Source organism: Athene cunicularia (assembly GCF_003259725.1).
Source record: "Athene cunicularia isolate RWA chromosome 2 unlocalized genomic scaffold, athCun1 chr2_part1, whole genome shotgun sequence".
Lineage (NCBI taxonomy): Eukaryota > Metazoa > Chordata > Aves > Strigiformes > Strigidae > Athene > Athene cunicularia.
This window is the reverse complement of record NW_020799095.1, coordinates 130,232,900-130,260,146: the sequence shown is the minus strand read 5'-3', so window position 1 is coordinate 130,260,146 and position 27,247 is coordinate 130,232,900. Positions and strand designations below refer to the sequence as shown.

The window sequence follows — 27,247 nt, the reverse complement described above, 5'->3', positions numbered from 1 at the left end:
CCAAGAAACACCAAAACCCCAGTGAAGCCGAAGAACCTAAATGAGACCGCAGATATTTCCAGGCTTTATTTCTCATCTCTAAAGACTTTCAGTAGGCATTAGTTGTCCCTCTTTAAAGGCTTGCTATTTAGGTTGAAGGAGGGGAGATTTTTGAGGATCAGGTTGCTGACTGTTTTCTGTTGCAACTTCACTGACATCAGTGAGTTCGTAACCTTGTAGATGCAAGGGGAACTTGAATGTTACGTCTCTAAACAAAAAGAAAATGGGAGGACAGTGTTAAGTTGAACTGCAGAATTCAAGAATATTTTGTGCTGAAGAGTTGGATATAGGAAATCAAAATAGCCCCACTGGCTAGAAAAACTCAAGCTATTCCAGTTTAAAGTAGAAGATCAAAAGTTGGGACAAGGTAATAGTCGAAATACCTACAGGCAAATGTCATGAAATGTTCCCCAAATCAATGGGAATTATTTAAATACATTGGAATAAAGCGTGGGGAAATGTTGATATGTCTGCTGGACTTGAAGGGAGAGGAACAAGAAATAAGTAAGCAAAAGAAGGCCACTGCCGATAAACAAAGCTGTTTCTTTGCAAACAACTCCATCAACTGATTTGCTGAGTTGCTTCCAGATCTCTTTGAATAGTACAAGTGATGACTTATGAGAGGACAAGAAACTTTCAAAACTGAAACAAAACAAAAAAAACCCACCCTGGATAAATTGGAAAATTAACCGGCAGTAGGACAGCATGCTGAGGTGATATTTATGGGAAAAAAATTGATCGTAATAAATATTTTTATTACTCATCTGAAAAAAAGGTTTGATAATGAGCAGACATATGCAGATGACGTGGTCCTTTTAGATGAGTTAGCAGGGGGAACTTGCTCTTTGTCTTGCTAATTGGATAACAACAAGTGCAATAAATTCTGCCTTTTGAATATACCAGTGCAGATTTGTCTTGGGACATGGTAGAACTTTGAAGTTGTTATACGTGATGGGATTTAAAAATCAGTTGTATAAGTGAGCTTGTTTAAAACCAGTAAAAGAAAACCCAAACTGAATGAACTTGTGGTCTTAGAATGCTGACTTCCTTGAGCTGGTGTCATATGATCTGTACTATTCTTTTGAAATTTAAAGCAATTTTTTAAAGGAACTATCATGCAATCATAGACTATTTCCAGTTGGAGGGGACCCATAAAGACCATTGAGTCCAACTCCCATGTTTAGTAGAAGGAGTAAGTTCAGAGGTGAATCTTGAGGCACAGGTCTGTTGCGTGACGGTGCTAACAAGGCAAGGGTTGATTCTTTTCAGTAGATTTACAATTGCACTTACTATTGCAAAATGTTTGAGATTGGTATCTTTACATTCTTGACCTATTGTAACGCTGTCAAAATGTTATGAACTTGCTAGCAATAATAAATATACAGGTCAATATAAATGGCTTATCTTTCAGTAACCCATCTTTGCTGTTAATCATGTGATTATTCTTTCCATTATTTATTTTTTCTCTGTGTTTATTGCTTTATTACTTTACATCTTAAGTGAAGCATACTTTGCTTTGAACAGCAAAGGTCATCATTCAGGAGGGAAGCCTGTGACAGTGAATGGCTGTTAAACTGCTGGGAAAGTTCTGGGTTTTGTTATTTTGTTGTTGTTTTTCTGATGTTTTATTTTATTTTTTAAATACTGTTATGTAAGTTGTCTGTCACTTTATTCTAATATATTTTGAATGTCATTTTTACTGTGTGTAGTATTGTATATGTGATTTAATCCATGGTCACTACTGAAGAACTATCGATGTGACCACGGTAGAATTGCATGTTAAATGTCGCATATATGTGCCTTCATTAGGGTGAAAAATCCTGTATCAGTTATTGTTTGTCCAGAAGTTCTCTGGAGTATATCTCCACTTATCCCTTCCTGCATTTAGGCCTGTGTTGATAATTCTAGCTGTGCTTCGCTGGCAGCTTGTGAGGCAGGTGGGTGTAACAGTGTGGCGTTCTCATTACGTTACTTGTTTGGATGAACAGTCATTGCTAACTTGCAGTGAAGAAAGGCCTTTTTGCTTGACCAGTGATAGGAATCTTTGAAGTTTTTGCTTAATGCTGAAAATGTAATTCTATTGCTAGGATTAGGTGTTTTTTAATATTTGGTATTATCAGTTTTTAAAATTTTGTGGAAGGGGAAATCTTTCTGTTGCAATGATCTAGCTTTCAGAATAATGTAATTGCTGTTTGTTTTTTGTTTGTGTTTTAGGTTGGGTTTTTTTGTTTGTTTTTGTTTGTTTGTTTGTTTGTTTTTTGTGGTTTTTTTTTTCCAGATGGCATTTTCAAACATTTTTCTTTTGATAATTCATTATTAAAGTCAACTGAAAAAAATAAGTTCCTTGAATGAACTTTTTTTTCCTCCTCTTAATTGGTAACAGCTTCTTCAATATTTTAGCTTAAACCAAAAATGTGTTCTAGCTAAGATGTAGAAGTTACATATTGGGTGGCTAGATCAGTCTGGAGTATTTATTCACTGAACATATCTTCAGTAAATGCTTTTTATGACACAGTGTTTCAAAAAGCGTTGTGGTAAATTAAGAGGATCGGATTGTTTTGACAAATTTTGTCTTTAATTCAGAGTAAATTGTTCAGTTTTCCCTGTGCAAAATTGAAAATAATGCTCTGTTTTAGTGTGTTTCTTCAAGGCACTTCTTTGTTAAAAGTGTGTCAGGTATGAAACAGGCAATGAAAATGAAACTAGCATTTGCATGGGCCACTGGATCCACCGTTTTGATTTGAGTGGTTCCTTCTTGATCTCTGTATCTGATGTTGCCCATGTTGCTCTTGTCAGTGAGATCAGTAAGGAGCGCTGCGGCCCCCCCACCCCGGAGGAAAAAAAAAAAAAAAAAAAAAAAAAAAAAAAAAAGTGGAAATGGGTGCGTGACTGGAGTGACTGAAAAGCCACCTTTTTCTTTCTAGAAAGAAAGGGTAAAAATTGTATTGTCTGCTTCAACAGAATTAATATTTCACACAGAAAGATAATAAAGCTTTTTATACTTTTTGAATCCCACATTCAGTTTCCAGTTAAGGATATTGAGAATCTCCTTGGATCAGGTATCTGATAGATGTCTGATGGAACCAGACCTGTTTGTAATTCTCCACAAGAAGTCTGAGCACACTAGAAGATCTTCACAAACTTCTGTGTTTGCAGATGGGAGGAGGAAGCTGGTGTTTTTTCGGGTGCTTCTAACAATTAAATTTATTATCTCTACTGAAGCAGATCATAAACAGCCTTCCTTGTCTTTAAACACGAGGCATTGTTCAGTAACCTTAGTTTCCACTGTTACAAAGTTTTGCAAAAAATATTGTTGTAACAATATTGTAGTTGTGAATTAAAAAAAAATAAAACTAAACACCAAAACAAACAAAAAAAGCTCAACAAAGCAAAACCAATGTACAACTTGCTAGTGCCTCACCCTTCTTGTCCATGCTGCTTCTAGACATCTGTTGAATTGTGTAATTGAATAATTAGTGGTGTTTCAATAGTCTTTTTGAAGGCTGTTCAAGAAGTGAGGGAAGTTTTATGACATGTGCCACAAAGAAGAGAAAAATGTGTCACTGAGCTGATTCTTTGTTTCTAAAGTCAATAAAATGTTACGGTATTCAATCTTTAACTCCCCCAGCCCTAAATAGAATTTTGTACTCTAAAATGTGTTACTGAGTTTAAATGTATTTTGGAGTTTGTTTTCTGCAGTAAATGGATTTAGTAGTATAATTGTGGTGCCAAGAACTATGGAGTCACAAACTGCCTGTGTATGACTTGCATCTTTACCCTCTTTATAGAAAAAGTTCTCCATAAATTCTAGCAATGCAGCTTCACAGCATGAAAATTTATAAAATCACCTCAATATAAAAATCTTTGCTCTCTCCTTCAGTAGCATTCATGATACTGGGCAATAACAGTAAAAGTTACACTTTCTATTTCCTGCTATTTATTACAAGTCACTTATGTCAACTAAGCAGTAGAGATAAGTTATACAAGGAGCTAAAACCCAAAAGACATAGTACCTCTACCCAATTACTATTGATCATTTAATGTGTTCATGGGCTGTGTGAAATACAGATGTATTACCCTGACTGACTGGAGGAATGAGCTGCAAGGATTTTCTGATTAGGAAATTCCATATGTGGTATATGAGGGTTTCATTTTTCTTTTGCCGTTTCCTAATTCATCATCATCACCATAATTACATTTTCATGCCAATAAAATTGTCCATAAAAGAATGTTCACGAAAAAAATGTTTTCAACCTGGACTTCATTTAAAATGCTAGGTCTTTAAGAATAATAAAAAGAAAATCCTGTGCTGACTGGCACATTTCTGCTCTCATTTAAGACCTGGTCCTCAGTCCAATATTCAGCTTACTCGTAACTGCTGGTTATTGGGCAGGTAAGTGCTTACAGGCAACAGTTACAGTGGAAACTGTGTTAAGATTGTCTCGTGCCTAACTCAGGAGTAGCCACTGAAGGCTGCCCTGGATGATGTATATTCCCCCCCCATCTTTTTTCACCTGTATGCTGTAATCTGCCTTTGGATTCTGGTTTCACTGCAAGGTGTAGAATTTACCATAGAGCAGTGTATGAAAGACGGTTCAAAGTAGAGCTGGGCTCAAGGTGTAGAGGTGGAAGGACCAGTTCAGGACAAATTTGAAATGGAGTCTGCTACAGACAGGTGAAGACAACACTGATTAAGCTGCCATGGTCCCTCAGTCTTGAGTTCTGACAGTTTACAGCTTAGAGATTTTTACTGGTTTTTTAAAGGCTGATTGAATGGTTAAAACTAAAGACTGAATCATACAACATAACACCTTGGCTGCATATTTGATGTGTTCCTTGAGTAAGACTTGCCAGTCTGTTTCAGACATGTAAGGAAATGTGGAAAGTGATGTTGAAGGTGGGAGAGAGAGAAGAATTAGCCCCAGCTCGTTCATAGTATGTCAGAACTTGCCCCCTCTGAACAATTTCCTCCTAACGTTTCCTGCAGTTGTTACTGCCAGTTCAGCCCATGTAATTGGATGGATGGTAGCTTATATTTGGTTTTTAATTTAAGCAGCAGTTGTCTAACACTGGCTGTATGAGCATTGCCATCAGCCCTACTGTGAGAGCTGTACTAATACCAATAGCTGTGGGAAACTCCTACACAAAATGACAATTGGAGTGGAGGCAAAAAATTACTACAAATAATAGTTTTGGGGAATGCAGCGACTGGAGAAATATAGGGTAAGAAGAAAGAAGCATGAAAAAAAAAAAGTCTCTTAGGTTTTCTGCTTCCTTCGGCACCCGTGGAACAGAGTGACTGAAACGGCTTACTTTTGTTTTAAAATAGGACAGAGTTCTTTTAGGATAGAAAAGATGTATTTGACAAGAAATGGAAGCAAAAATGAGGAATAAGTTCTTGTAGATAAGCGTTTTGTTTTTATTCCTGGAGATTTGGGACAAGCTTTATAATTCTCTGGTGATTGCTTTGCAAGCTTCTTGGAAGGAAACAGAAGTAGTTGGAAGCTAAATCATAGACTATTTTGAAAGAGGGAGGGAGCTTAACTTTTATGCAGAGAAATATGCAAGCCAAAATGAGGAAGTAGAGAGGGAAGATGGAATTGAAAACCAGTATTTCAGGCTGGTTAACGAAAGGGAGTGCTGAGAGCTGGGAGGAGAAGTACATGCTAGCAAGTGCATGGTATAATTAACAAGTTGGAGTTTCTATTTGAAAATATAGTTTCTGTATGTTTTCTTGTATTACAAAAATGCATCTATTTTTTTTTCAGCTCACAGCTCATGTTACATATCAAGATTTTAAAAAGTCTACAGTTCAAGCATTAGTTAAATATATGTTTCTGAAGTATGTATTTTCAACAAACATACAAAGCATACATGTGGATTTAGGACCCTAACTCTAGCTCTTGAGTATCTCCTTTTGTGACTTTTATTGCCTGCCATAAAAGAATGATTCATGAATTCCCTCTTTCTTCTCATTGTCCTTTGTGAATTATAAAGAAGTCACTTCTTTGCTGTGGTTCTTAACTGCTGTGTCGTTGCTGAAAATAGTTGGCAAAGGCGAATAGTATTCCCAGAACATTGGAGCTGAGTAGGACTCTGAAACTAAGCTTTGCTTACCTGTGGAGAGACAGGTCAATGTTTATTCTCAAACAGGAGGTATACATTTTGACACCACATAAACAGAAGTTACTAGTCTTCTGTTTCAGCTGTGTGTTTTCAATAGCTACTGCAGAGCTAGCTGTTAAGAGTAGCTAAAGATAAGATTAAAAGTCATCAGTTCAAAGTTCAGAAGAGATCATTACTTTCAAGGGTAGAAAGAGATTAATTTGTTAGCCACTGCTTTATACCAGAAGGACATCATTTGTACTGACAATTAATCTTGTATCAAAAGTCAAGTAGGTAAGGCTTACATAATTACAGGGTAATAAAGTGCCGTGTTTCCTATCTGAGTTCATATACTAGTTTGGCATGCCTGCCCACTGAAAAGATAAAGCTATTGTAGCATACATCTTTATTAAACAAAATGCCCAGGTCTCCTCTTGTAATTCTTGTATTGGGCAAATAGTGAAATGAGTTTTGTAAATGTTTAAGTATTGGAATTAAAGCAAACTATTCAGTACTGAAATAATTGTTTATTAAAATTATAGTAAACAGTTTTTGCATCATTCTGCATGAATTCCGCTTTTCTTCAGCATATGAGAGGAATTTTAGAGTGAAGATTTGAACGAGTTAAACCAACTTTCAAAGCCAGTCAGACTTCTCAGCAAGTTATAGATAAAATCACAGGACGTTTCCTCTCCCTTCTGCCTGTATTTCAAAGACAGGCTGAAGCTTCTAAAACTCTACTATGTTAACAGTGTGCATAATCTCTCATTTCAATTTTTTCCTCTTTTCTCAGTACATATTTCTGCCTACACTTGTAGAAAAACAAGAACTTCTGCTCCCTTTCACTTTGGAAAATGTGGTTGAATTGAAGCTGGTTTTAGAAGAAAATAATACTTTATTACTTCTGTCAGTAGACGTAGCTCTGAAAAGTGTGTTGCTGTCATGTGTAAATCATAAGCAATGATACTGAATGCATTTGGGATATTACATACAGAAGTTCAAAATTTCCCATTATTGTACAGTAGTCTCTCAGACCTGTACTATTTTTTTTTTCTGTCTCTCTCTACAATTTCCCCCCTATAATTAGAGGAAAAAATCGGAAGGAAAATGTCACAATACATTTATAATCTTAAGTAGGACAAACATTTTTTTATGTAGAATGAATCTTTTTTCCTAGTTGAATAATTTGTCTGCATATGGTTCTCAACAGTGTGAAATTTCTGTTATATAGATAAAGAGTTGCCTTTTCAATTTCAAATAAATTCTCACTGCTAGTAGACAAGTTACTAGATTATTTTAGGTTTATCATCTTTTTGTGTTGTTTTAGGTCTTTTAGCATATGTTTCTAAATCTTATTAGGAAAAGCAAGGTTTTAAACTACGTCTGAAGAATTATGAATAAAGAAGGAAATATTAATCCTACCAAATGTCCTAAGCAATTCTCCTGTAAAACTAAATGCAGTTAAGAGAGGAGAAGGTGAACTTGGTTTTTCACAGCAACTTTATATGTGCCTGTTTAAACAAGCAATGCTGTCATTTCTACTAAGAATTTCTGAAAGAACAAAATAATCTCTCGAGATTGATAAACAGCAATAGATAAAATACGGAGTGATGTGCTCAGTGGGGTACCGTTTAAATAGAGAAAATCTAATGGGAAGTAGCTACCTTAGTAGCTCATGGATTTACTTCCTGAACCTCGATCTGAGTGGAAATCGTACCTTACTTAAAATTTGTTTTCCAGATTCTCAGCCTGATAAGAAAGGTGGATAAAGCAATTTATTTACTTGGTTTCAGTGTTGTGATCATGTGTTTTGTTTAAACTTGCTATTGTTGTTTGATTTTTTTATCTAGGCTATTTTTATGATTCCTACAAATCCCCCTCCCACCTTCCGGAAGCCAGAGCTCTGGTCTGATGAATTCACAGATTTTGTGAAGAAATGCTTAGTGAAAAATCCTGAACAAAGAGCTACAGCAACACAGCTGCTACAGGTCAGTATTTAAGTTACTGAGGAAATGCAAGTTTTATGGCTTTATTCCTCTAGTCTCAAACCAGAACTGTTGTGAAAATTTCTAAGGGCAAATCTCATTTTAACAAGTATCATGCTTTGTTTCTTTTCCACTCTGTGGTCTTTTTCTCTGTCAGCTCCTGTATCTCTACCCTCATTTTATTTGTCCTTTGCTGCTTCTAAAAATTAATTGCTCTTTATATAGTTTAGGGTTGGTTCTTGCTATTAAAATTGGATCCTTGCTTTGTGGTTAGAGGCCCTCAATAGATCTCAGGATTTAGGCAAGTGCTAAGTAAAGGAATTGAGCCCATGTTAGCCCTCAGTGTGGACCACCCGTGGAGTATACTCAATCTTTCCTTCTGGTCATGTCAGATTAAGCAGACAGCTTGCTCTGTGTCCTAGAAGGGTCTGATGCAAATAGACAGTATAATGAGTTTGTTGTTGGGGTGATTTATACTAAGCGGGCTCTTTTAAATTTGAGCTGTAGTTGGTGGTGTGGACCTATGGAGCCAGGGCAAGGTGCGCTTGGCTTTCACCCACTTGCTGACCTGAGCTTCTTGTAGCTGCAGAAATTTAATGGTTGCATCTTTTTGGTACTGAGATGGACATAAAGCAGAGAAGTTTCAAAGAACTACAAAAATAAAACAGGAGGGACTGATCTATCAAGAAAGATTTAGTCTTTGTGAAATGGACGTAATTTTACAGGAGCCACACATTTTATTATGTGTGGGAGAGCGAAAATGTAAAGAAAGTTTTCTCTTCTGGCTCTGTATTTGTGTTATCTGTTGCCTACAGGGCTGTCATAATAAGCCTACAAATAACTAAGAAAAAACAAAGAGCAAAGGTAGTGAAGGGAGATGGGGGGGGGGGGAATATTTCTAGAAGAATTATAATATCCATGATGATTGAAATGGAATCTAAAATTTCCTGTAAATAAGCTTGCATTGATAATGAGATAGAAGTGAAAATTTTGCTAGGTCCTCTGCTCCTTTTACTTTTCTGGTTCCTACTTCATTAAACTTCTGGATAATTTAGGGTTCTTTTATGCATTTCACTGCTATTGGTAAATATTATTATTAATTTTATTTGTTCATCAGTCTACATAAGAATCTGATATTCTGAAATTTAATCTGTAGGATGCTCATACTAGATTTATTTGGCCTCTAACTAGAAATAGGCTCTTTTAAAATTTAAATCCCAGTGAACTCTACTACAATGAGAACATAAATATTTTGCAAAGTAGTTTCCAGTAATAGATCACCAAATTCCTAAGTCGTGTTATGAATATTTTATTTTCCACACTGTGAGAACACTAAAATGTAGATTGCAAGGAAAGTAAAAATTGAAAGTTACAGATTTTTGTATGCTGGTGGAATCAGTACGTGAGAGCTTAAAGATATGAAGTTTGTATAGTTAGCTGAATGCTGGCAGCTGGACAGAAGAGACTTGCATTAATGTGTGCAAGTAAGGAAAAAAAAAAAGCTTCAGCGTTCCTCTTTCCATGTGCTTACTGGCCAAAAAACCAAATACCGTGTCAAGCACAAGTATGTGTTGCCTTTTCTCCCAGCTGGAATCTGGAGCGTGTGTGATGGAGCTGGAGGTGCTGTGGGTGTGTGTGAGTGGGAATGAAAGTGCTGCTTGTGGGGAAGGATGTTGGAGGAAAAAGGAGAGTAATTGAATTAATGTGTCAAGGGAGAAGATAGGTAATAGGTGTAGGACACTAGGCTTCATCAATTCTGTTGTTCGTGGAATGATTTTAATGTTTAATAATACATTTCTAAGGTGCTTAAAGTTACATTTTGCCTAATTGTATTTGCATATAATGACACAAAACTCAGAATTTTTGTAAGAGCATGTGTTTACTAGACAGCAAAATCAATGTAAATGGTATCATGCACATGTATTAGTTGAAGAAGTAATGTTTTAAATGGCCTTGAATTAAAAATTAACATTCCTGCTAAAAGTAAGATTTTTTTTTTTTTTTGCTTGTTCCACATTTCAACATCACAGATCAAGAAATTTTTTATGACATATAAAGTACAGATCCGTTGAAGTAGGCCGCCATAGTTACTCTGCTTACAGCCACTAATTTATACTGTCAGTTTGTTAAGATTAATTAAATTCTGTAACTGAATATCTGAAAAAGTTTGTTTTTCTATGTCAGACAATCACCACTCTATTTGCTATATACTGCATGTTGCCTTTGGAAAATTATATCCTTAACTGTAAAACAGTTGTTATATGATTACATTTCCCAAGGCTTGCAATTATAAAAAGTAGTTAAAGTAAAATTTTAATTAGGAAGTAGCTAAGAGATATTGTATGTTGTGTTAGTGTAGATTTTAATTATTGTGTAATGTAAAATACTATTTATCACTTCAATCTGTGGTGTTGAATAATACTTATAATTACATCTGAAGTGTAACTATTGTAATGATGTTAAATAATTTAATGATTTTTTTTTTTTCCTAGCATACATTTATTAAGAATGCTAAGCCAGTTTCAATTTTAAGGGATCTGATTACTGAAGCTATGGAGATAAAGGCAAAGCGACATGAGGAACAGCAAAGAGAACTAGAAGAGGAGGAAGAAAATTCGGTGTGTACCTTTTTTTCCTATAACTGTCTGTACTTTAGATGAGTTGCTGTTTTTCACCTACTGTCTGCCCTTGTGTTCAAATACTTTTTTTTTTACCAAGTTTCTACCTGGTTTTTAGCCTGTGAGGGCTAAGTATTCCACTCTTATTTACAACGAGTAATGCTGCTGTGAGTAATGCCATATGAGCCAGCTTTCAGCACTATTCCATGAGATGTCCTTTAGCACTCTTCCATGAGATATCCTGGTAAAAAGTTTTTCTAGGAGGTGGGAAAAGAAACCATGTCAACTTCATCTGTTTAGACTAACATTTAAAAAAACCCCCAAACTGTTCTACTTTCACATACGGGCTTCTAGACAAGTGGTTTACTTTTCAGTTCAGATCACATAGGTTTTTTTCTAGTTTGTTTTTTTGGTAAAGTCTAATACACAGAATAGTTAATTCCGAGGCACAGTAAGTAGTGATTACAATACAGTTTGAATCGAGTTGTGCCTATAAAGTGAAAATGGCGACAGCATTTCATTTTTAGATGATGTTGTCAGTATATGTTTGAGGAGAGAATCAGGTCATGTGATGGATAAGTTGCGTTTAGAATTGTTTGGCAATGTTAGGAATAAGTCAGTGTTTCTGGCATTATTACTCTACATGATTTATTTTAGGGCAGTCTTGTGCAATGCAGCAGTATGTGCTTCAAAGAAGTGTATTGCCACACATACAATGAGAACCAAGGTCATTCAGAAATAACACACAGAGAAGATGGAGACTGGAATGTCAGTAGAAATCTTACAGCTTTGAGCAAACAGAAAAGAGCAGTGCAGTAATGCAGTCTACCCTATTGCAAATTGTAGAATCCTTGTTACATGTTACAGTGTTAGGTCGTGATCTATATGTAGGAAAACATATCAAGCAGATTTTGTGGAGCATTTTGTATCCCAACAGACAGTATGTTCTTTTGTTTACTGGATGTTTTTCTGTTCTAAGAGTATTGATAACTTGTTGTTTATAAAGACAGTTTACTCTGGATTGTTGCTTGGTTAGAATAAAACAGGCAGGGAAGGTTGGGACTATTTTTTCTACATTAGGAAATGTTCCCTATGTGGAAATGTGTGACTTGACACGCAGGGTTGATGTCAGTAACAATGTATTGAATAGTTGATCTCTGAAGAGACTGATTTATTACTGACATAAAGGATAATGTCTTAACTAGCATGCTTTCCTCCCTACTTTTGCCTTCTGAACTGTAGGCCTCAAACGCTTGTGTGTTGTTGATGTCTTTTGCATTAACACAAAATAAGGTATGACATCTATTTACTTAGTCTGAGGGTTCAGATGGGGAGTAAGATTGCCAGACATGGATGAAACAATCCCTGCCAGCTCAGTATGTGGTGTACACCTTCCCTCTCCCACAGCTGGGTGCAAGGGTACAACACAAGTATGGTTCACCTCAACTGAAGAAGCATTTAGCACCTTCTCATGCCTCTTGCATGGGTCCAAATTTCAGAATGTAACACTGGAATTTTCACCACCACCCCCTCCCACCCCCCAGCACCTCACAGATTTTTCGGTGCTTAGTATAAGGGAACCTCAAATCCAGGAATCCAGGACTGGGGCAGGAATCCGCTATTTGTGCTGCTATTGCAGTAGATTGGAGTTTTGACATGTACTTTGTGGTGTGGTCAGGGAACAGGTTATGAGTTAAAAAGACAATGAGACTCTGCTTGTCACTAAAAGATAGGTGCCTCAAATCTGAAAACATCAGAAGTATCTTTGGTTAGCAGGGCTGAGAGAGCAGAATCACAGAATGGTTGAGGTTGGAAGGTCACCTGGCCTGCCCCTTCTATTCAAGCAGGGCCACCTTGAACTGGTTGCCTAGGACCATGTCCAGACAGCTTTTGAATATCTCCAAGGAGGGAAACTTCACAGCCTCCCTGGGTACCTCATGCCAGTGCTTGGTCACCCTCACAGTAAAAAAGTTTTCTGATGTCCAGAGGGAACCTTGTGTGTTTCAGTGTGTCCATGTTGCCTCTGGGCCTGTCCCTGGGCACCACTGAAAAGGGCCTGGCTCTGTCTTCTTTGCACCTTCCCTTCAGATACTTGTATGCATTGAGAAGATCCCCCTTAAGCTTTCTCTTCTCCAGGCTGAACAGTCCCAGCTCCCTCAACCTCTCATCGTAGAAGAGATGCTGCAGACCCTTAATCATCTTTGTGGACTCTCTCTGGTATGTCTATGTTTCTCTTGTACTGGAGAGCCCAGAAGTGGACCCAGCACTCCAGGTGTGGCCTCACCAGTGCTGAGCAGAGGGGAAGGATCACCTCCTTCCTCTGTTGGCAACACTCCTAATGCAGCCTATATATGGTGGATACCATTAGCCACCTTTACTGCAAGGTTGCATTGCTTTTAAAAACAAGCAGTGTAGTTGTAGTCTATGGAAATGATGTCTGTAATTTTTACTTATACTAATAGAATTTTAGGGGCAGTAATCATATGTCAGTGCATGAAATCATCAACCAACCCAGAACCAGAAGTCAGGCTCCGCTTGAAGAAATGGCTCTTAAATATAAGGCAGAAGGTCAGAGTGGATGAGAGAGACACAGGCAGAGGAGATATGAAATAAGTCAGTGTGGGAAGCTCGGCATTAACATGCCTTGCTCATTTTTTCATCAGGATCATGATGTAGGGGAGATTTAAAGGACAATAATGACAGTCTTGCACAGGGCTAGAGGCAGCCCTGCTGGTAGTAGCAGGGGACCTGAGAAAAGTATAAAGGGGTTTGAAAACTTAACAGGTGAGTAATGGAAGAGGCCAATCTGAGACAGAGCTGACTTCTTTGTACAGAATGAAGTGATAGAATAAGAAAAGGCCCTGAAAGGGGGCTTGTGAGACTAGTTGGCTCATAAGAGAAAGGTAGTAGAAAATTAAAATGAAGGCTTTGGTGTAATGAAAGACAGAAGAGAAATTGAAAAATGAACCTAGTTGTATTACCTCAAGTGGAGGGATCACTACATGAGACATCACTACATGAGACTTTAAGATGATGAATATTCAAGGATGAGAGAGTCTGGATGAAAACCTTAGCAATATGGACATTTTGAAGAGAAGGGTATATTTGTTAGGGCAAGCCCTTTGTAATGCTGTACTTGTAAAAGACTTTAGAATTATTAAAAAAGAATAATACATTGAACATGCAAATTATGCTGTATAGTGTTCTTGCAGTTAATTATTGATGTTCTTTTACACAGTTTTATCATTCTTAGTAATTTGGTATCTTGTACTCCTTTTTAGTTTTCTATGCTGATTCTGACTTACAGGCTAGAATTGAGTAACTGACTAATAAATAAGACCAAATTATGTTTGCAGGGGATGTTAAGATAGATGGATCCTAGATATTGAGTGCGTAATATATTGCATTTGGACATAACTAACACAAGCCCTTGCGGCTGCATTTTTGAGCTACGTAATTTACTTCCTCAGCAGGATCAGCTGGCTGCCTCTATGGATGTATTTTCATGTAAAGTAAACTTTGTGAATGATAGACTTAAAGTGACAGTGAAGGTAGGCTGAATAGAAAGCACAAAAGAGATGAATGCAAATTATCCCTTAATATTTTAGAACATAAGATAACAAGTTTTAAGAGGTCAGTGGTGTGGTTACTGCATATTGCTGAGCAGTGGTAAATGCTTGAACTACACAGTCTAACTCTGCTTAAGAGGTTATTGTAACTATTTTTCTTTGGAGAAAGAAACACAGAAAGAAAGACACAGCAAAGTTTAATCCCTACAATTTTATGTCTGTTTTGTTTGCTGTGAGAGAGGTCACTCAGTAGACTAGTCTGTAGTCAAATTCATCATGGGCTAAGGTAAGTCAGGCTGTCTTATATTTGCTACAGACCTATGTGTGTGTTTGAAGCGATAGTAACGCAGAGGATATTTGCTACACTGTGGTAAGGTGATTGAGAATTTAACTGCAGTTTTCCAGCAAAGGCCAACTTTGCTCATGGCAGAGAAAATGAATGTTTTCTAAAAACAGTTTGCTTCATTCTTGTAGACTTCAGTAGGGGTAAGGAATAGATCTCTGAGCCTGGGGGGAGTTCCAAATATGAAGACCACATGTAAAGATAGGAAGATGCTAGGCCACTTGTAAGTGGAGCAAGCAAAAGGGAAATACTAGCTGCTGCTGCTGGCAAAGTGGGAAGTGACGCTTGTCAGTGTGATAATTTCAGATTTTTTATCCTGATCATGGATAGATAAATTTCATTACTCCTGTGGAGGTTTTGTGCCTTTTTTCCCTTGAGCTACATCAGCCTTACTGAAAGAAGACTATAAGCCATCGTGTATTTACAACTGCAAAAATATCTTGTAATGGGCAAGAGGATGTCTAGGTATTTTTCCTGTAAGGTTTATACCGAATAGTTAAACTTTTGAAAAAGTTTGCTCTTGTAAAAATATGTAAGTAAAATGGGATTTTTTTGTTCCTATTTTTAAAAAGATTTTTGTTCATATTCTTTTATGCTGTTGAGAAGTTCTAATTCTCTAAATTTCTGTATATTTTTATGATTCTAAAAATAATCTGTGATAAGGTTTGTAATTAGGGTGAAATTTTTACTTTTGTTATAACTGCTAATGTGATATTTGGTAGTAAGTATGACTTTTGCTATCAGTAAATATATGCCTTTGATAATTTTGTATTGCTTGATAAGCCTTGAGTGAAAGAATTTGGAAAAACTTAGTTTTAATAGAAGTGAGGGTACAAGTGAATGGAATGAAATTAATAATACTGATGGTGAGGTGAGGAGGAGGGATTTCTTTGTTGACAAATACAGTTTGTCAAAACACCACGTTTGGTAGTGATTTATTAATAGCTTTTGTGTTGTCACAATGCAGAACTAATCTTGTTCCGAACTGGTTTTAAGAATTGTTTGGTTGTAATAGTCTTCCCATGTCTTGCAACTGAGTTTCAATGCAGAATATCATTGTCAGAAATTCCAGATTCATTTGAGAGATGACACCAGCATCACGTCCAGCTGTAGTCATTAAAGGTTCTGATCAGTTAAAAGCACAAAACCAGCTGAACTAGGAAACAGCAGGGCAAACTGTTACTTTTTATTTAATCGGAGAAGTTTCATGTACCATGTTTCCTGAATCCATGTTACTCGTGTACTGCATGCTAGAAGACTCCTGACAAACATGTAGGTGTGACTGAGGCCTAAATTAAGTGAAATTCTGGACAGCACAGAATTTAGTTTTTAAAGCATACTAGACAGAGATTGATCAGTGGATCCACAAGTTATTAAAGGAAACCAGGATGAAAACCAGAAGGATAAAGTGAAAGCATTGGAATATTTGTGTTTGTCATTTAAAAGAACCCCTAACGGAACAACAAATCCCCCCAAACCCCCCACTTCAAATTGACATAATGCTTAATTTCAAAATCAGCTCAAAGATGATGTCTTTCATTTAATTTGGAACTTGTTTGGGGAACTGCCAGAAGAACAATAAACCAATTCTTTTTACACTTTTAACTGAGTATTTATCCTTTCCCTCCTGGAAAGGGAAAACAGATAATAATGAGTGCCAGCTTGGTATACTGTAGTGGATGAAGTCAGCAGTCCAACATTCAAGTGTAAAGATAAATAACCATTGTACATTCCTCCTCCTTATGTACCAGCTTTCACAGAACCCTCAAGAAATACAGGGATGCTTGTGTGTAGTTTGCATGACTACACATATCTACAGTTCAAATGATGGTACAAGTTTTTATATGCCAACATGCAATGATGGCAGCAGTTCTAGAACAAGATAATGACAGTCCCTGTGTTATCTTGTGTAGTAGTACAGTAAGTCATGCATATATGTCTTCATACTTTGATTTCTATAAATCTTTTCAAATTATATATGGAATTGGAGTCACTGTACAGTCATAAATTAATAGCCACTTAGCACATACGTTTTGGAAAATAACACCTTAAAAGTAGATTTTTTTTCCCCCCAGTGTGAAGTCCTCACTGTAGAAGTGCAAAGGCAGACTCAAACCTGGAGAAATGCACAACTGAAAACAAGAGCAAATATTGATGTTAGTGTTAAGTAGAGTCTATCAATGTTAAAGGTCTCTCATGGGCAGTGAATTGAGTCCATATACTATTGAAAAAGAATGGTTTCAGTTAACCTGTCAGGGGCTTGAATTTATTGATCTAAACCCCCAAGAATTTCCTATGTAAAATGTGAGCAGTTGTGCTCATTACTCACTGGTATGTATTTTGGGACCCATCAAGAAGAAGGGTGTAAAATGTTCTGACTGTGGTGTTCCTTTTATTAGGAAAGTACATTTGAATATGTAGTTTTAATATATGTTTAATATATATAATATATAATATATTTAATATGTAAGTTTTTAAAGCTTTAATTCACTTTTAAAGCCGTACATGTATTGTAACGGGCACTCAGATTATAAGAGACTTCATAACTGAAAGTAGAATGGAGAGGAGTGTGTGATTTTGGAGAATTAATCAGAAGCAAAGATTTCACAGTTATGTACTTAATTTTCAGGATTAATTCAGGTTGTTTTTCTTCAAGTGAGAAAGAATCACATCCCTAAATTTGATTCTTATTTTTCATTTTTACCACAGTGAACATTTTATAGTATAGGAAGTTGTCAATTATAATGTAAATATTTTTTGCTGTTCAAAGCATGATATTATATAGCTATAAATAAATGGCTAGGTTGAATACAGTCTTCATGACAGTATCCTTCCAGAGATATAATATCATTATAAATAATGCATTTTGAATTGATTTTGTGCCTGTTATAAGAGCTGCTCGTGTGATGAGAATGTCTTCTGACAAACTGACATGTTTTGATAGGTACTGAGGTAATTGTACATATTTTTTTAATTAAGCAAAAATTGTGAGTGGTGTATTCTACAGAAGGTTAATCCCAATATCAAAGTTTAAATGTTAGTTTAGGCACTACTAAACATGACCAATCTCTTCTCTCATGCGTTTTTTAAAGTGTGATGTGAATTGGATGCTGAGGCTGGGCAGCTGTATTATGGGAATGTAAAGTAACTCGTTGCCTGGCAGCTCACAGGAAACATGTCTAAATATTTATTTCTGTGGATCTTTAAGGGAATGAGCTAACAGGCAACTCTTCCTGTATGTTTTCTTTTACATTTCAATGTCTTTATTATGTGAGGAACACTTAATTGTTTTAGAATATTCAAGCAAGGAATTACTGTTTCAGTACTCCATTTTTGTTTTTCTTAGACACAGTGGTTGACAACTATCAGCAATTTAGCCACCTGTCAGTATGTCTATATGTAGGCTTATTTATTCATTCATACAGAAGTTTATTTGGTTAATTATATATTTATTATGAGAAGTTGGCATCTGTCTTTTGAGACCTTAAGAAATAATTGCTGTAATTATTCCTTTATATTTTTACAATATTTATATAGTCATTTTAAAGGAACTAGTGAATCATTTGAGTTATTCCATATTTTAAATCTGATACACCAGACAATATTTTTCTGAAGGTCTTTGTATTTACTTCTATGCATCATTCATGTATTTGTACATGATAGATATCATCTACATAGATACATATCTGTGTATCTGTATATATATTTAACTTTGCTTGACAGTGTTAAAACTTTCTGTTTTCATAACATTTTTTTTAAGCCAAAGAACACTTGATATATGTGCTAACTAAATTTGATTGCAGTCCTTTAAGTGTCCTGAAGTTAGAAATATGTAAAGATGACTTTGTCAAATGAAATATAGCTACCCAAGAGTTATAAACACTTTTTTAAAACCACATTGTTAAAATCCACAGCAATTTATTTGAATATGTGCTGAAAGTTAAGTCTTTATCTGTTTTGCCGATGGGTCTAAGTTTAAATGAGTGCTCCGTATTATGCATATACTTGGGATGTAGTTGGGCTTTGTACGTGTTAGGAACTTTTACAAAATCCTTGTTCTTGATCAAACTATATTATGTGTTTATGTAGCTACTACAGTGCTTTTACAAAAAGATAGCTGTGACTACAGCCACGTTTTTCAAAGGTGATGATGAGGTGTTAATAGTAAATGAAATTATTTTACAGGATACTAAATTTTGCCAGCATGTAAATCTTCCTTTAATGTGTTGCAGCCTAGTCAGCTGTCTCTGGTGCCCTCTAGTGTTGTTCTTACATGCACAAACCATAGTTAAAGCGTTTTTAAACGCTTGTCATATTCAGTTTTTTCTTTACAAGTCGTCTTTTTTTTTTTTTTTTTTTTTTCTTTTTTCCTATGAATGTTAAAAATAAAACAAAAAAATCCATTAATCTTTATCACCTCGGGTCACTTGCTTCTGCCACGATGTAGACTTAGGTATGATGTGCAAGACCATCTTTTCAGAGAAAACTGCTCATGTGATGATGAGATCTTTTATGTTACAAGCATATTGTGAAGTCTTGTGTGTTGCTTCTGCTGAAATAGTTTTGAATTTGTTGTCCTGGTAATCAAGACTTTATGACTGTGTTGTCATGCTTTAAGGGTTCGTTTTGTTAATCTTCTAACTTATTTTGGTAAATAAGAGATAAAAATAAATAAGAGATCCAAAGATTTAGTCCCATAGGGTTGCAGGGTATTGGCAGTGTTTTATTTGTATTTGCTTTACGTTATGGCATTGTTCAGAGTTTCTGTAGTTTATTGTCATTTTTGTAGCATTTCAAGAGATATTAGAGTTCTTGCTTGTGCGTTCTTTCTGTTGCTGTATAGTGTTGTACCACTTTCAAAGAAAAGTTTCGTGCTCATTACTTGTACACAAGAGAACAACAGACAGTTTAATTCCCGAGTTAGCTGTTTTTATTACTTGATTCTTGGATCTGTTTTCATAAACACTATGAGAACATGACACTTCAGCTTTAATACCTTATATTTTTTTCCTGGTTAGAATTGAGATTGTGTTTGTTTTTATTTAATCAGTCAGTTTACCTTTTTTAACAACAGAGATCAGAAGTTCTACATCAATATTTACAAACTGGAAGGCATGAATCAGAATTTGTATGAAGGTATCACTTTCATCTCTCATGTAAATGTGCACTTACATAACTTGGATCCGCTACATATTTTTATAAAATTACTTTTTCAGAGCTAGTATAGTCTACTGCCATATTAACTAAATCTCATATTTGTGAGAAATACTGGAATGATAGTTCTGGAAGCAATCTGTCTTAACCCACTAAATTAATTATTCTAAGGCATGCACAGGCCCTGAAAAAGTTTTATATTGCTTTCTTTAATTACATCATGTCTGATCTGGGGAAAACACTATTGATCAAAATTGTCATGTACTTCCCTTTTTGAGACAACTATTCTGTTAGTACTGAGATGGGATTTTGTGATCCTTAGTCTTGTAGGTACTAGAAGATAACTGTTCTCTTTCCTGAGAGACAGTAGTAAGATAAAGGCTTTTGACACTCAGACTTGAAAATGAAATGCTGTTCTTTGGAACAAATCCAGATAATTGATTTGACCAAAGAAATAAAATAGTTTTTAATGAAGCAGAAGATACAAAAAAGATTACTTGGGACTCCATCTCATTCTTGTTCATATCGTTCGCAATCACTTTTTTTCCTAACTTCTAAAATAAAACTTCTAAGCTTCAGGAATAGGTTTGTTTCATTTCTTCTTTCAGCTTTAGTAAGTTTACGACCATATGCACTGCAAGTGGATATTAAAATTAGTCCAGAAAATCTTCAAATCAAATGTCATTGTGCCTTAAACTCAGAGATTTACCTGCCTGTATGTTAGAGATGCCACATTTGTAGTGATTAATAAGAGAAATAGCGGTATGTTGTGAGTCAGTTTTGCATTATATTGCAGTACTGAAAGAAGCACTTAGAAATAATAACTTAATTGTTCTGGCACTTCTAAAATGCAATGCACAAAGACACTTTTGGACTTTACTTTGACTTCCCTTGTTATGGAAAAAAAAAAAAAAAAGTAGGAAACATTGGGGTTTAGCAGGAACACTGGGGGTTGGTGAGAGGGAGTAAATAAAATTAAAGTTGCCACCAGGAGGAGCAGTACCAAAATATTCTCATTTATTTACAGGCACAGTCTATTGCTGTAGCTGTAAACTCTCTGTATCTGTGGGATTTTTTTTTTTTTTAAACGGTGGTGTACTAAATATAGTGTTTTAGAGTGCAAATAAACCCAGAAAGGATGCAAATGAAGAACTTAAATATTAAAAAAAATATAATCTGGAAAATAATGATTTTTTTGACATTTGTAATTTTAATCACAGATTTAGGTCTGTATCCTGATTTCCATATGTTATGCTGTTAGCCAGACTCTTTGAATCAAAAGTAGATCTATTTTTGTGTCTCCTTAGTTGAGACATAATAGAATAATTTTTGGGAGCTGCTGTAATGGTATTGCTACTAACTGTATCACTCAGGCAATGTAGCTGGCTCATGCTCATATATCTATACTCTAGGCAAGTTGTCTGCTGTGTCAGGGAATAACAGGAAAGGAAATTAACAAGTTCAGTGAGAAAGTGTCAGACCTTATAGGGTTTTGAGGCTTACATTTATTTTTTCTGGTCTCATCTTGTGTCAGTGTCATTCCCCCCCCCTTGCCCTTACAAGTCTCTTATAGTTAAAAATTTAAAATATATAAACCAATCCAAATATTAAAAGGGGAAATGTGTTGTGGGTGAAATCTTGTTTTAATGTTATATGTAGCAATGCACATGATATTTGTAATGGGAAAATTAAAAATTAAAATGTTATACAGTAGTCTTTCAAGATGTGTAGCTAGAATATTTTGCTAATCAGGTCTAAAGTTCATTTGTAAATGAACTCAAGTTCTGACACAGCAGAGGAAGTGAATGCATACATATAAAGTTATAAAGTTGGTGAAAGTAGCATTTGTACTTTAAATACATGACATAGAGTGACTTCACAGTGATGGGTATTATTTCTTACATAATCAACAAAGAGAATGTTCTAGATTTTTTTTTCATCCCCTTGGATTTTGCTCATACAGAAAATGTGTGTAGTCCTTCACATTATTCCTGAAATTCTGTGATGTTATAAGCTAAATCAAACTTTGGAAAGCTGGTGTGATTTCCCATTAAGGTTCTCAAATATTATTATTCCATATGAATTTTGTAATTCATTAACTGGATTGTCATTAGTTCTCTATTTCACATTCCTGGCCCATTATTGTCACCAATTCAAAATACTACAGCATATCTTCATGATATTAGCTTCCCCACCCACTTAGTGGTTAAGCTTGTACTCTGTAGATATTTTTCTACATAGTATCAACAAGTTACTTTGTTCATTCTTATGACAGAAAGAGAACTAGATGCTTGAAGTAAGCCAGGTTGATTTTCTGTTTGTGGTGGACTTCCAAACTATTTTGGAGGATTGTTTAATAGCTAAATTGAACCTGAAGTCTGTCATCTGAGAGCTGTAGTGTGAGGTGCTGGGCATGATACTTAGTTAAAGGTGATCAGCACAAATCCTTGGTGACAGCCCATTGCAAAACAACCAAATCACTTTCTATAAACTGTGGTACTGATTTTGGAATCTAGGAAGGTATAGTGGATCATGAAAATCACCAAGATACTCAAAACTCAATGCTGATGTGAAGTGGGTGTGTGGGCCACGTTTGTGTTACATCCACATCCGCTCTGCTATACATCTGTGAGAAAGAAGAAAGCTTTTATTCTTCCTTTATATGGAACTTTTTTCTTTTTTTTAATTTTAAACTTGGAAGTCTAGCAGTACACCTAGGTCACGTGAAGATATAAAACTAATGTATAAGCATCTAAATGATGCTGCTTAACTTTGTTTTTTTAAAAATGATCTGCTGCATTCTGACAAATGTTTCCCCATAGGATGAAGATGAGCTGGACTCTCACACCATGGTGAAGACCAGTTCAGAGAGTGCTGGTACCATGAGGGCCACAAGCACAATGAGTGAAGGCGCTCAGACGATGATTGAACACAACAGTACTATGTTAGAATCGGACTTGGGGACCATGGTAATAAATAGCGATGATGATGAAGAGGAAGATGGGACCATGAAAAGTATGTTGTTAATTTACTTTCATTTTCTTTTAGTAATGTGTTTTCTCATACTGCATGAGAATGTTGCATCATCAGTGGCTTTTAAGTGTCAAGTTCTGTGGTTAAAACAAGGGGAGAGGGGTATTTGTGTCTGTAAGCGCTCTCTATAGTTTGTGGAGAAAACTGGGAGATTCAAAGGAGAAGCCTGGTTTTGATGTTTTGCTGAGTCTCTCTGGAGGACTCTAAAATTAGTATTCTGTGAATTCTCCCTTCTACTGCTTGTCTCTTGCTTTTTGTCTTCTTTCCCACATACATTTGGACCAGTTTCTTGGGAGATAAACTGAAGTGATGTGACTATGTGAGAAGCTGTCACTTCAGTGTCAGTGGTTCTGGGAACTCATCATGACTTTCTATGGGGTCAACAATCAGTACATATCTAACTGCAAAATTGTATTGTAACTCATGGTTGATTAGCAAAATTTTATTTTACAAGTGAGTTGTTATTATCTGAATGTTGGAATGTAGTTCAATAATGCTTGATTTAAGGCAATGATCAAAAGATTGTTGAAGCCTATGAAAAAGTCTAAATTGACTTTAGCAGCATGTGGGAGAGTATGTAGCAAAGAAAAAAATTCCAAATGTTTTGAAGTATAAAATTACAAGTTACACTGCAATATGGATAAATACATATTTGTTAAATAGTTAACTTACATACTTACATACTGATGTGCTCATTATTTGGCTGAAGACTACTGCAGAATGAGGCCCACTGAATTTAATAGAATTATTTGCTTGAATGGGCAGCGTTGATGAATCTAACTCAAGCTGTAGGTGCCTAATTTCACAAGGCACAATGTAATATTTACTCCAGGCAATTGTTTGGGGGCAGTGGGAAGAGAGGTAATACATAAAACTAATGTCTCAAGTGGAAATCACTGCCAAATAAATAACTTGGTAGAACACTTTATAGCAAACAAAGTTGCATTTGTGTTTGCACATATATGCCTGATATAATTTGTGCAAGATTAGTTGGAAGAGCAAAGCAGGAATATGTTTTCTTTGTGGTTTAATGTACAGCAAGTTGAAGGAATGAGGGATTTTCTTGGGGTTTTTCTTTGGTTGATTGATTTTTTTTGTGTGTGTGGTTTGTTTTGTTGGTTTGTTTGTGTTTTTTTAGTGTTGTCAGCAATAAGATGGCTAACATACCTGTTGATTAGTGATTAGTCTAAGCAGGATGATTCACTTCATGAAAACACTCAGTATGTGCTTCAGTTTTTCATGCTGAAACGGAGTATTTGCTTGTTAAACTGTGAGGCTAATGGCAGATTAGTACAAGCAATCTCAAACTCATCAATTTCAATAAGTTAAGGAGAAGATGAGTGATTAAAAAAAAAGAGGGAAAGATATTACAAGAAAATTTGAAGTAAAGGGTAGTAAAGTAATTCTTAGTGTAGAAGTATTATGTAGTGTTTAGTGCAGTTTCTATGAAGCCTGTCAAATCACTTCAGGCTTAATAAGCAAGTCTATGTAAGTAGAATACCAAATTGCACAGCGCTATCCATGTAGTTTTTATATATGCTGAGAGGAAATACTTATTAGTATGCCAAACAGATCAAAAAAGTGTTGCTAGGTTTGCACTGCAATCTCTTATCCGTGTCCTATTTGCTATGTTGCTGTAGATATTGTTTTTAAAATGTAGTTATTTTCAATTTTTAATTGATTCCAGTAACAATCTGTAGTTAGAAATGGAATTACTTTTCTACACCTTGGCATTTAGTATAATTCTTAAACACATTCTTCCTTCTTGCAAAATAAAAATATATAATCTTTGGGACAGCAGGTTTCCTTCCCCTCCCTGCCCCCCTAGGTGACTATCTTGAGACCTGTAACTCCAGTGAGGGAAAGCCAGCAAACTGAAGGTAGCCTGATGGCAGGTGATGGTTTCATCATTCTGATGACAAGCAACAAGTTTGGTTCCAACAGGTTCTTACTTGCTGTATTTTATTATATTTTGCATTAGACACCCACTGATTAAAAACTAGAAATAATTCAAGAATGGGACCTCCATATATATATCTCTCATCTGAAAACAAATATAAGTCATGTCCACTGTAGCTGGTCCTCCTCTGGTTCTGTGATTCATGTGCTATTGGCTGAAACAGGAGCAATAGCAATTTTCCTAAATAAATGTCATCAGGAAGGGATGTACAAATCCTTGCTGCTTATCTGTGCTTGTCAGAGACACAAGATTTTAGAGATTGGTTGCCTTTTCCAACATACCTTTATAAGCAAGGTGGGCACTTTCTAGATGTTTGTGTGATTTGATTATAATAAATCAAAACAGGTAGCTTAAAAGTACTCTTTGATACTTCTGAATAATAGAACATTGCAAGCAAGAAGCTTGGAGAAATAAATATAGTAAACTAGGGAAGAGGGATTTAATTTCCTTCCTAGAGACACAAAATATTTATGACAAAGGGTTTTTTTTTTAATTGCTCTTGTGTTTTGTTTCATGTTTTGTTTCCTTCTGCCTTTTTGTTTCCCTGCTCAAGGACAAAATAAGAAACAGTAATAAGTTTTTATTTATAAGTGCCCATGCTTAGAGGCCTCTGGGAGCTATGACAGAAAATAACTGAAACCATACTTTTTTCACAAATAGGGAATTGTGCCCAGATAAAATTGGGATTTGGAATAAAAAGAGGCCTGTCATCTTACCCCAACATACAATATACAGCCTAGCAATAAACAACATTTATGCCTTCTTACATAGTTTGCCTGTGTGTGCTCTGAGCAGAGACTGTGTGGTATGTACCTGGAAGGAGGGAAGAAAATGCAGAATACAGAGAGGTGGGAGGATAGACCTTAACTTTAGGAAGTTTAATGTGGAGTGGAAGAGTGAGTGGTATTGATGGAACGTAGTACTACTTTTGTTCAGGTGCCTGGATTGTACTTATCTGTATGTAGAAGCTTTTTCATATCTCAATTCAGAGACCAATGTTCAGAGCAGCTTCCCTGGCATTTCCTTTGTGGCTTTTTGGCAAGGCTTAGTGTTAGGGCTTTCTGGTGCACTAAGAGTACTTCTGATTGTTCTCCTTCTTCCTTTTTGTTAACACTCCCCCTGCTTCTTTTTTTCCCCGATTAAATTTATATTTGTCGTCTGCTTTGGACTGGCAAACAAGTTGCCTCCTCTTGCCATCTGGACTTATTCTGGGATTCTAACTGTTGCTTCAGACTTCAGTGAAGCTTCTAGATAGCTTGTGGCTGGTAATGAATATTAAAAGAAGAGTGAACGTAATGAGGTGACATTTGACAGATAGAATGTAGAAAATTTGGTCAGGTGTTTTGGTTGTTTGGTGTTTTTTTTTTACTTTTTGCCCTTTAAGACATTAAATATTTTAAGTTTAGACAGTCTAATTCCTGAACACATTCTTCCTTCTTATAGAAAAATCTTTGGGATAGCAGACTACCTTCCCCTCCCTCCTTCCCCATTGGTGACTGCCTTGAAAGGAAAGCCAGAAAACTGGAGGTAGCCTGATGGCAAGTGATAGTTTCATCATTCAGCTGGTTTGGTTCCAGCATTTACTTGCTGAACGTTCTTGTGTTACTGTGTTATGGGTTCCTTGATTATAGCAGGACGTACACCACGCTGCAGAACATACATTTCAAAAGGAGAATCAATGAGTTGGGTTTATTTATTTATTTTTTTTTAAGTGATTTCAGTGTAAGAGATTGTGCCATCCTATAAGTCAGTCTCCTCTGTGATAGGAGGTAGATGTTTGGGTAGCTCTGTAGTGATGCTTCATAACTCTTAGAAAGCCTAAATCTCACAGATGTTTTTTCAACTGAAAAGCAAAAGCTATTGATATGTGTTTTATACCAACCTGTGACCCAGGTCTCACGTGAATTCAGTAAGGAAGTTTAATTATGAGCTGGTTTCAGCAGTACTGTAGCCTGAGTGTTGATACTTCATAGATGTAGTCTTGTTCAAGCATATTTACTGTGCCCACGTTAAGACAGTTTGCTTGATGCCATGTGCAGGTATACTCGTGCTTTACTACTTTATATATACAAAGAGATGATAGGTGTTTCCAAGCCTGTTCCAGTCCTCCAGCCCTCTCATGAGATTGGTAATAAAGTTGTTCATTTATGCCACTAGTAGTAGTATGTTTTACGAATGGGATTTTTTTTTCAGAGAAATCTTGTTGCCAATTCTGCTTCAAGAACTGTTACAAAGTGTAGCATAACATGGATTTTCTTTCTTTTGCTGAAAGCAGAAATAAAGTGTAAGTCACTTGGAATGGACTAATGGGTCCATTATAATAGTAGTGTAATTAAATATTTTTTTCTTTTTCTCTGGTAAGGTGGAAAAATGGAACAAAACCCAGTTTTTCAAGTCTTATTCTCAGGAAGCAAAGCAATGTTTTGTGCTGGAAGCCTTTC

The 27,247-nt window shown here is 35.9% G+C and overlaps 1 protein-coding gene across 1 annotated transcript in view; it reads left to right on the top strand.

Annotated features, from left to right (window-relative positions):
- The window catches only part of STK3 (serine/threonine kinase 3), a 142,932-nt gene that overhangs the window by 62,636 nt on the left and 53,049 nt on the right, over positions 1-27,247 (top strand). The window contains exons 7-9 of the mRNA XM_026841501.1: positions 7,995-8,132; positions 10,622-10,747; positions 22,636-22,828. Of these exons, the coding sequence (XP_026697302.1) occupies positions 7,995-8,132; positions 10,622-10,747; positions 22,636-22,828 (457 nt within the window). The remainder of the gene's footprint in view (positions 1-7,994; positions 8,133-10,621; positions 10,748-22,635; positions 22,829-27,247) is intronic.